Consider the following 12,605-nt stretch of genomic DNA (forward strand, 5'->3'; position numbering starts at 1 on the left):
GTAAGCGGTTCCTTCAGTTTAACGGTGTGAGCTGTAACCTGACGCAGCTTCAGCATTAACTCATGATTTCCTTCATTCAGAGTTCATGTGATCAGAAATGACTCAGAGTTAAATCCTGATAACATTAATCAATCATATCAATTAGTTTCATATTTTTATATTTTTAATTCTATGAAACATTTTTACATGTTGCTCTTCATGTGCAGCGTGTCTCACACTCAGTTATTGTCCCTTAACAAAGAAACAATAATAATGATTATTGATAATAATTCAGGTGACTCACCTCAACAAACTGTTTTCAACTGTTGTGTCACTGAGTTGTCAATAAAGTATTTAGAAAAAAAACCTGTTGATGACAGACAGCTGCAAACAGGAAGTACATCCACCTGAACACAGGTGTGTATGTACTCTGTGTGTACTCTGTGTACATGTAGTTTCCTGTTGAATTAATTGATTAATCAGCTAATTGATTCTTGTGTTTTCTGATCAGTTTGCCTCTGATGAATGTTGTACATCAGTATTTACTGTATGTTTGTCTGTATTAATAGATGTGTGTGTGTGTGTGTGTGTGTGTGTGTGTGTGTGTGTGTCTCCGGGGCTTAATGTCCGTATCTAAATTCATGTGCGGTGGTGTGGCGGTGGCGGCGGCGGCGGGCGGATCACAGGCGGATTGTGTTGGATTTGAGCTGAAGCCTCTTTAATCATCGTAACACCGTCATTAATATTCATGCAGTCAGCTGGAACACCCGACACTCTCTGCACCAAACTTTCTGCTCAAAATGTATTAAATACAGCTTAAAAAATTAATGGACTTTAGTTTATATTACATGAAGAAGACGGGAGAGGAGGGGGGACGGCCCTCCCCTGCCTCCCCCCCTCCTCTCCTCATTGGTTCATGTAGATTGGTCCTCTGATTGGCCTTTGTATTTTCCCTTTTTTCTGCAGATTTTTCCATCTTTGACGAGACTTCAAAGCGAGCGCGAGGCATGAACGGTCATTTAGGAGGATTTAGTCACATTATCACATCTGTAATTGTACATGAATAATAAGAAGAGCCGCCGCGCTCAATTAGCTCTGAGTCCACATGGGGGGGGGGGTTGGACAGGACAGGAAATGAGAAAAGTTTCAAAGTGACGACGCTCACAAAGAACAGTATTCAATAACTGTAATACATACCAGGACCTGGACCTGGACCTTGACCTGGTCCAGGACAAGGTCCTGGACCAGGTCGACTACAATACAGCACTTAGAAACACAAACAGATTTTAAACCAACAGAGTGACATCACAGCATCACAGAGTGACATCACAGCATCACAGATTGTAAACATATTGAAGAATAAAGAAACAGATTAATTATTAACTGTTAATCAATGAGAGCTTCATCAACAGGAAACAGTTCAGTTTGTTCTGTTCAGTTCTGTTCAGAAGTCATTGATCAGTGATCACACCTGCTCTGTGGTGACTCTGCTCTTTGTTCTTCTTGGTGCCTTCTTCTGTTTTCACCATCAGCTGCGGATCAATTAACATGAAACAATCATTATTGATCATGATACCAAACAGGTACCATGATGACCATATATGGAGTTCTGAGGCATCTGTATGTAATTGATCCTGATTGATGAAGATCTGATTGATCGTCGTTTATCTTGTTGAAGATCTTTCCTCAAACCTCAATCATGACTTCATCAGGAGTCAGTCAACAGAAAACTGTTTTGATAATCAATAAATCTTAAAGTTATTTTTAACTAAAAACAGGAAACCTCCCGTGGTTCTGAGTGACTGATGGAGAAAAAAAATCACTATTGATGGTGAAATTGATCGTTGAGTCCAGTTCGGATAAAGAGTCGTGACGAGGTCAAACTGTTTAAGAACGTTTCAGGGAAAAGTTGTAGCGGCTCGGCTCGACTGATGATGTCATGAGACGTCACCTGTTTCACCAGCCAATCAGATCCTCGCAGTGCAGTTGGCAGCTTAAGTCAGTGATCATCAGACTCCATTCACATTAGTTCAACAAGTGTTGATCCATCACCGTTTCCCCGGCGACCTCCAAGCTGGTGGATCGACAGTCTGTAAACAACAGACGCGCAGAGAGTCGTTGCTATAGAGACGATACACCGCCTCCACGAGTCACATCGGTGTGAACTGGACCGTGTTCAGGACGGTGCAGAGCAACACAACTCGAACAACTCGTCTCATCGTGAACTTTGTTCTGAACAGGACTTCACACCTCACTCTGTTTACTGGGATTAGCTTTGTCTGGTCTGTCTTTTATTGTGAAAGGGTTTCATCAGTAAACTTTATCGGTCTTGACTATCTACTCTGAGATCTACTCTGAGATCTACTCTGAGATCTGCAGAGATCTACTCTGAGATCTGCAGAGATCTACTCTGAGATCTGCAGAGATCTTCTGAGATCTACTCTGAGATCTGCAGAGATCTACTCTGAGATCTGCAGAGATCTTCTGAGATCTACTCTGAGATCTGCAGAGATCTACTCTGAGATCTGCAGAGATCTACTCTGAGATCTGCAGAGATCTTCTGAGATCTACTCTGAGATCTGCAGAGATCTACTCTGAGATCTGCAGAGATCTTCTGAGATCTACTCTGAGATCTGCAGAGATCTTCTGAGATCTACTCATACAGTCTGAATGATTTGAAACAAGGACACACTGCAGTGTTTGAGTCGCAGGGCTTGTTTAGAGTCGTCAACATAACGACTCCATTTGTTCACCTGTCTGTCTCTCTGTTCAACACACACACACACGCACTGTGTTTGAACAAACAGACACACACACTCTGTCAGTGTGTTAATTGCAGTGAGTGTGTGAATGATCTCTGTGTGTTTTGCTGCTTACTTTTGACTTAATGAGTGTTTAACGTGATTTCTGCCTCTGTTTTAATTACACCTGAGGATCTGTGCTGTGATTGGTGGATTGCTTAACGGGAGCCGTTAACATCCTTAATGAGGCCTTAATGAGATTTTAAAGCTGTTTGTTCTGCTGATGAGCTGCAAGTATTGAGAGAGCTCGACATGATGACAGGATTACTGCTGCTGATGACTAATGAAGACTGACAGACAGGTACACAGAGAGAGAGAGACAGGCACACACAGAGAGAGACACAGGTATACTTTATGTGACCGACACACACACGCACACACACACACTGTATATACTGTATATATAATTTATGTAAATCAATCTTGGTGTTTTGTTGGTGTTGTTATTTGTTATGTTATGTCCGAATGTTTGGACAGATGCTTTGGCAACATTGTTGTTAAACTTTCATGCCAATAAAGCCCCTTTGAATTGAAAATTTAATTGAATATAAACAGAGAGAGAGACAGGTACACAGAGAGAGAGACGGGTACAAAGACAGAGAGAGACAGGTACACAGTAACTCACCTAACATGATGACATCATCTAGTCTGCAACAGAACATCGGAATCTTGCAGTGAAGTGAAAAACAGGCTCAACAGGTGTCAACACAGATCCAACAGACGTACAGACGACACAGTGGACAGAACCACAGATCAGTGGTCTCCATCAGTGAGTCAGTGTGTTTCAGTGTCACAGTGTTTTTATATTTGCAGCTAATCCGAGAGTGAATGAGGAGCTGAGACACCGTCTGCCATCAACACAGCAACTCAGCAACAGGTACAACAAGTGTTTATTAAAGAGGGGGAGGAGGGGGGAGAGGAGGAGAGGAGACGAGAGGGGAGGGGAGGAGAGGAGAGGAGAGAGGAGGAGAGGAGAGGGGAGGTTTGGTTTTCAAAGTCCCTTTATTTACAATTTTCAGGAGAAAAACATATCACTGTCACCTCATCATTTGAGGCCAAAACAAAAAGGTTTTAAAAATTAATAATTAATTCCCCATCCCCCCCACAGAGCAGAGAGAGAGGAGAGGAGAGGAGAGGGGAGAGGAGGGGAGAGGAGGAGGAGAGGGGAGGGGAGGGAAGAGGAGGAGAGGAGACGAGAGGGGAGGGGAGGGGAAGGGAGGAGAGAGGAGGGGAGAGGAGGGGAGAGGAGGAGGAGAGGGGAGGGGAGGGAAGAGGAGGAGAGGAGACGAGAGGGGAGGGGAGGGGAAGGGAGGAGAGGGGAGGAGACGAGAGGGGAGGTTTGGTTTTTAAAGTCCCATTATTGATCCACTTCAAGAAGCAAACACAAATTGACTCATTCACTTGCTACAGGACAACAACCAAATTGACACCAACATCACAAAGAGAGTTTCAGATATGTATATCTAACTCCCCAACAGCCCATATATGTTTGAAAGCCTGCAAAGTGTCCATCATTTTATAGTAGGCATGTTCCACCCGTAGTCTAGCCTTCAGCAGTCCTCTCAGAACCGACACCGGCTCCACACTGCCCACAGTTTGCGCTTGGTCTCTGCGGGTCAGCCAGATGGCCAACTTTGCAGAACTGGATAAAAAAGTTCAACAGTGTGTGGACACACTTCTTCTTGACACGGTATTTTGGGCCAAAATTCAGTCAAGTTCATTTCCTGTCTGATGTTCACAGAACTGAGATCAACCTGAATCTGGACCACACTGACTGGCCTCAAGGTAACACCCATCATCATATCATTCAATCATCTTCACATCCACCATCACATCATCATCACATCACTCATCATCACATCATCATCACATCATCCATCACATCCATCCATCACATCATCATCACATCCATCATCACATCATCATCACACCCACCATCACATCATCACATCATCCATCACATCACCATCACATCATCATCATCACACCCACCATCACATCATCATCACATCATCATCACACCCACCATCACATCATCATCATCACATCATCATCACATCATCATCACATCATCATCACATCATCACACCCACCATCACATCATCATCACATCATCACATCCACCATCACATCATCATCATCACATCCATCATCACACCCACCATCACATCATCATCACATCATCATCACACCCACCATCACATCATCATCACATCATCACATCATCATCACATCCATCATCACACACGCCATCACATCATCATCACATCATCATCACATCATCCATCACATCATCATCACATCATCATCACATCATCACATCCACCATCACATCATCATCATCACATCCATCACATCATCATCACATCCACCATCACATCATCACATCATCCATCACATCATCATCACACCCATCATCACACCCATCGTCACATCATCACATCATCATCACACCCACCATCACATCATCATCACATCCACCATCACATCATCATCACATCCACCATCACATCATCATCATCACACCCACCATCACATCATCACATCATCATCACATCCACCATCACATCATCATCATCACATCATCATCACATCATCATCACATCCATCATCACACCCACCATCACATCATCATCACATCATCATCACATCCACCATCACATCATCACATCATCATCACACCCACCATCACATCATTATCACATCATTACATCCACCATCACATCATCATCATCACATCCATCATCACATCATCACATCATCATCACACCCACCATCACATCATCATCACATCCACCATCACATCATCATCACATCATCATCACACCCACCATCACATCATCATCACATCATTACATCCACCATCACATCATCATCATCACATCCATCATCACATCATCACATCATCATCACACCCACCATCACATCATCATCACATCCACCATCACATCATCATCACATCATCATCACACCCACCATCACATCATCATCACATCATTACATCCACCATCACATCATCATCATCATCACATCCATCATCACATCATCACATCATCATCACACCCACCATCACATCATCATCACATCATCGTCACATCATCGTCACATCATCATCACATCATCGCATCATCATCACACCCATCACCACACCCATCGTCACATCATCACATCATCATCACACCCACAATCACATCATCATCACATCCACCATCACATCATCATCACATCCACCATCACATCATCATCATCACACCCACCATCACATCATCATCACATCCACCATCACATCATCATCATCACACCCACCATCACATCATCATCATCACACCCACCATCACATCATCATCACACCCACCATCACATCATCATCATCACACCCACCATCACATCATCATCACATCATCATCACATCCACCATCACATCATCATCATCACATCATCATCACACCCACCATCACATCATCATCACATCATTACATCCACCATCACATCATCATCACATCATTACATCCACCATCACATCATCATCACATCATCATCACATCATCCATCATCACATCATCATCACACCCACCATCACATCATCACATCCACCATCACATCATCATCACACCCACCATCACATCATCATCACATCATCACATCATCCATCACATCCACCATCACATCATCATCATCACACCCACCATCACATCATCATCACATCATCATCACACCCACCATCACATCATCGTCACATCATCATATCATCACACCCACCATCACATCATCATCACATCATTACATCCACCATCACATCATCATCATCACATCCATCATCACATCATCACTTCATCATCACACCCACCATCACATCATCATCACATCCACCATCACATCATCATCACATCATCATCATCACATCCATCATCACATCATCACTTCATCATCACACCCACCATCACATCATCATCACATCCACCATCACATCATCATCACATCATCATCACACCCACCATCACATCATCATCACATCATTACATCCACCATCACATCATCATCATCACATCCATCATCACATCATCACATCATCATCACACCCACCATCACATCATCATCACATCATCGTCACATCATCGTCACATCATCACATCATCGCATCATCATCACACCCATCACCACACCCATCGTCACATCATCACATCATCACATCATCATCACACCCACAATCACATCATCATCACATCCACCATCACATCATCATCACATCCACCATCACATCATCATCACATCCACCATCACATCATCATCATCACACCCACCATCACATCATCATCACATCCACCATCACATCATCATCATCACACCCACCATCACATCATCTTCACACCCACCATCACATCATCATCACATCATTACATCCACCATCACATCATCATCATCACACCCACCATCACATCATCATCACATCATCATCACATCATCGTCACATCATCACATCATCGCATCATCATCACACCCATCATCACACCCATCGTCACATCATCATCACACCCACAATCACATCATCATCACATCCACCATCACATCATCATCACATCATCCATCACATCATCACATCATCATCACATCATCCATCATCACATCATCATCACACCCACCATCACATCATCATCACACCCACCATCACATCATCATCACATCATCACATCATCCATCACATCCACCATCACATCATCATCATCACACCCACCATCACATCATCATCACATCATCACATCATCATCACATCATCCATCATCACATCATCATCACATCCACCATCACATCATCATCACACCCACCATCACATCATCATCACATCATCACATCATCCATCACATCCACCATCACATCATCATCATCACACCCACCATCACATCATCGTCACATCATCATATCATCACATCCACCATCACATCATCATCACATCCATCATCACATCCATCAACAAAGAAGTTATTGGTCTGTCTGCCTGTCTGTCTCCCTTCAGTTCCTCAGCACCTTCAGGAGCCTCCTACCTCCTGCTCCCCCTCCCCTCAGGCCTACAGGAGGTCTGTCTCTCCTGTCTCACCTCTCTCCCACAGGAGGTCTGTCTCTCCTGTCTCTCTGTTGACCTCCAGGCCTCCAGGAGGTGTAGGGGAGATGATGGAGATGGATCTTTCTCCCAGCCGAGGCCCTTCTCCTCGGGCAGAGAGCTGCAGGGACGTCTCTGATGGAGGACGAGGATCCAGAGGAAGTCCCACAGCGAGAAGACACCTGGTCGCTACTAACGACAGGTGAGAGCGACTGTAATACTACTACTACTACTACTACTACTGCTATTACTGCTACAAATACTACTACTACTACTTCTACTACTACTGCTACTACTACTACTACTTCTACTACTGCTACTACTACTACAACTACTACTACTACTACTACTACTGCTATTACTGCTACAAATACTACTACTACTACTTCTACTACTACTGCTACTACTACTTCTACTACTGCTACTACTACTACAACTACTACTACTACTACTACTGCTACTACTGCTACTACTACTACTACTACTACTGCTACAAATACTACTGCTGCTACTACTACTACTACTACTGCTACAAATACTACTACTGCTACTGCTGCTACTACTACTACTGCTACAAATACTACTACCGCTACTGCTACTACTACTACTGCTACTGCTACTGCTGCTACTGTTACTACTACTACTGCTACAAATACTACTGCTACTACTTCTACTACTACTACTACTACTACTACTACTTCTACTACTACTGCTACTACTACTTCTACTACTGCTACTACTACTACAACTACTACTACTACTACTACTGCTACTACTGCTACTACTACTACTACTACTACTGCTACAAATACTACTGCTGCTACTACTACTACTACTACTGCTACAAATACTACTACTGCTACTGCTGCTACTACTACTACTGCTACAAATACTACTACCGCTACTGCTACTACTACTACTACTACTGCTACTGCTACTACTGTTACTGCTACTACTACTACTGCTACAAATACTACTGCTACTACTTCTACTACTACTGCTACTACTACTACTACTTCTACTACTGCTACTACTACTACAACTACTACTACTACTACTACTACTACTACTGCTACTACTGCTACTACTACTACTACTACTACTGCTGCTACTACTACTACTGCTACAAATACTGCTGCTACTACTACTACTGCTACAAATACTACTGCTACTACTACTACTGCTACAAATACTACTACTGCTACTGCTGCTACTACTACTACTGCTACAAATACTACTACCGCTACTGCTACTACTACTACTGCTACTGCTACTACTGTTACAAATACTACTGCTACTACTTCTACTACTACTGCTACTACTACTACTACTTCTACTACTGCTACTACTACTACAACTACTACTACTACTACTACTACTACTACTACTACTACTGCTACTACTACTACTACTGCTACTACTGCTACTACTACTACTACTACTACTGCTGCTACTACTACTACTGCTACAAATACTGCTGCTACTACTACTACTTCTACAAATACTACTGCTACTACTACTACTGCTACTGCTACTACTACTACTGCTACCACTGCTACAAATACTACTGCTGCTACTACTACTACTACTACTGCTACAAATACTACTGCTACTACTACTACTGCTACTGCTACCACTGCTACAAATACTACTGCTGCTACTACTACTACTGCTACAAATACTACTGCTACTGCTACTACTGCTACTGCTGCTGCTACTACTGCTACTACTGCTACTGCTGCTGCTACTACTGCTACTGCTGCTACTACTACTACTGCTACAAATACTACTGCTGCTACAACTACTTTACTATAAAATAAATAGTCTGAATCATAAATATAAATATGTTGTTGTACTGTATGAGTTGATGTAGTTTTTTTTATTTAACAGAGCTGATTATGATTCATATTCCCTGAGTGCAGACTGACAGGCAACTTGAAAACAGACACAATAAAACATTAAATGAATGTAATCTAAACGTCATCAATAACTAATGATTGATCAGTTGATAACAGGTGATGTCAGGTGTCTCTCAGTTAAATTAAAATGTTTTCTAACACTCGGTTGTGAACTTCCGGTTTTACTGACTTTATTGTTTCCAACGTCAATAAAAGATGAATCAGATCTATTGATTATTAAAACCTTTGAATAAAAATCTGAAAGATATTTTTAATTCCTTCATGTTCTTCATGTGAACGTGTTGAGCAGATTTATTAAAAAGTTTAGAGCTTTTCATTAAACTTTAACCTTCTTTAGATTCTTTCATTTATGTGTTTTTTTGTCTTTTTGATGCTTTTTCAGATGAAAGCAACGCAGCCGTTTGAGTTGCATCACTGTGTGAAATGTGACCTATTAAATTTAGATTTGATTTGATTAGTCGAAGCGTTCGAGAGCGAGACAGAAATAGAAAGATAGTAAAAGCAGTCGAGGCGGGAGGAGAGGAAAGTTGATTAGAAGCAGCTGAAATAATAAAGTGAGAAACAGTCAATTACAGAAGACAGTGTCAGCCATATTCAGTGTCTTATTTACTCGCTTTATTACGCTAAGAAGCCATCTGACCTTTAAGGTGATATGAAAGAATTACAGCGAACATCAGCCGCTCGCTGCTTATTAAAGCTGCTGCCTTCATCTCCGCTCCGCTCAGCTGATAATGTGGGGTTAAAACACCTGACCCGACTACACACAGGTGAACCTCTAATGAAACCAATCACAGCCTCACTGACCAGCAGCTCACCTGACCACCTCACCTTCAACTCCGTCTACAACATGTACACCTGATTGATTTTATGGATCATTAAACACCATCAGAGTGATTATATTCAGATCTGTGCAGGTCAGGAAACATAAATCTGAGTCTATCACACAGAGCTGTGACGTGTCTCCCTCCACACTTCAGATTCACTAACTTTATTATATATTTGATATATTTCCACCCTCAGGACAAAAACTTTTAGCTTCACTGATGTTTCTGTTAATGCTGTTTAAAATGTCACAGTGTTGTAACATGTGGAGGATCAGAGCCGCACTTTATTGTTTTAAATCAGCGGTGAGTTCAGACCGGAGTAAACCAGCTGCACCAGGTGCTCACAGACAAATGCCTGAATGTTTCAATTTGATTCTGTCATTTTTACTGAAACTTTACATTTATTTTGATTCATTATGTTGTACTGAATTATTTCGGTTCAAAACAAACCAACAAAGAAACTGTGAAGACAAAGTTTTAAAGATGCTTCTAACTGAACCTGTGACGTTTCCTCACACTGTAGTTGAACCATCAGAATCTGTAGCTCCAGTTCTGTTTAGCCTGTAACAATTGATCAATGATCAGGATGTTGTCTCCTTCAGCTCTCATCAGGTGGTCACGTTTGGACCAATCACAGCGGCTCCTCGCAGTCACAATTTGGATCGAGACAAAAACATCTCGTTTCTACTGAAGGAGCTCGACGGTCTCAGAGACGTCAACAAGAAGGTAAACGCTCGTACGCAAGATACGATCCAGCTGATCAACAACAATACGATCAATGAATCTGTGTCACCACACACACATACACACATACACATCCATCCTGTATAATAACATGTGACTGGGTTTCAGCTGCAGGATCAGCTGGTCCAGAAGGAGAAGGAGCTGCAGAGGAGGGAGGTGGAGGAGGAGCTGAGGGAGGAGCAGAGGGAGGCCCAAGGCTGGGAGAGACCTGCAGGTGAGGAGGAGGAGGAGGAGGAGGAGAAGGATAAGGATAAGGAGGAGGGGAAGGATAAGGAGGAGGAAGAGGATAAAGAGAGAAATAAGGAGGAGGAGCAGGAGGAGGACAAGAAGACAGAGGAGGAGGAGGAGGAGGAGGAGGTGTTTGTTAGTTTCTTCTCCTCTTAATCAGCTCCGACCTCAACTTCTTAAATATTTGAATATTTTTCACACACACTGTTTAATACCAACACACACACACACACACACACACACACACACACACACACACACACACACACACACACATCTCCTCATCTCCTCTCCTTGTCTCCTTCTCTCCTCATCTCCTCTCCTTGTCTCCTTCTCCCCTCATATCCTCTCCTTGTCTCCTCATATCCTCTCCTTGTCTCCTCACCTCCTCTCCTTGCCTCCTCCTCTCCTCTCCTTGTCTCCTTCTCTGCTCATCTCCTCTCCTTGTCTCCTTCTCCCCTCATCTCCTCTTCTTGTCTCCTCATCTTCTCATCTCCTCTCCTTTTCTCCTCTTCTCCTCCTCTCCTCAGCCGTGTTGGAGGAGGTGTTAGCAGCTCAGAAGGACAGAGATCAGGCTCTGATGTCACGACTCCTGCTGGCCAATGAGGAGAGAGATGAGGCTGTGCTCCGTGCACGCCAACTGCAGCAGGCCTCCGAGTACTCAACACACGCACACACACACACACACATAAACATACACATACACACAGACACACACACACACACAATAACACACACACACACACACATACACATAAACACACACGCAAACACACACACACACACTAACACACACAAACACACACACACTAACACACACAAACACACACACACAGTAGCCTCATTCACACTGCCGTTTGCATGTGGGGATCCTGCGCCAATTCTCCGCATCCGCCTCTGTGTGAAAGTCTCAGATGTGGCGAGGGGTGAAATTTCGGTGCGCCTCTGATGCGCCTCCAGAGGTATCAGAGGTAGAGTCAGAGGTAGAGTCAGAGGTAGAGTCAGAGGTAGAGTC

At 43.1% G+C, this 12,605-nt stretch overlaps 1 protein-coding gene across 2 annotated transcripts in view; it reads left to right on the forward strand.

Annotated features, from left to right (window-relative positions):
* The window catches only part of mipol1 (mirror-image polydactyly 1), a 57,906-nt gene that overhangs the window by 13,740 nt on the left and 31,561 nt on the right, over positions 1-12,605 (forward strand). For both annotated transcript variants that reach the window (XM_073483471.1, XM_073483470.1), the window contains 6 exons: positions 3,594-3,657; positions 4,522-4,565; positions 7,792-8,077; positions 11,221-11,344; positions 11,471-11,576; positions 12,121-12,247. In XM_073483471.1, the coding sequence (XP_073339572.1) occupies positions 3,594-3,657; positions 4,522-4,565; positions 7,792-8,077; positions 11,221-11,344; positions 11,471-11,576; positions 12,121-12,247 (751 nt within the window). The remainder of the gene's footprint in view (positions 1-3,593; positions 3,658-4,521; positions 4,566-7,791; positions 8,078-11,220; positions 11,345-11,470; positions 11,577-12,120; positions 12,248-12,605) is intronic.

Source organism: Pagrus major, chromosome 16, assembly GCF_040436345.1.
Source record: "Pagrus major chromosome 16, Pma_NU_1.0".
NCBI lineage: Eukaryota > Metazoa > Chordata > Actinopteri > Spariformes > Sparidae > Pagrus > Pagrus major.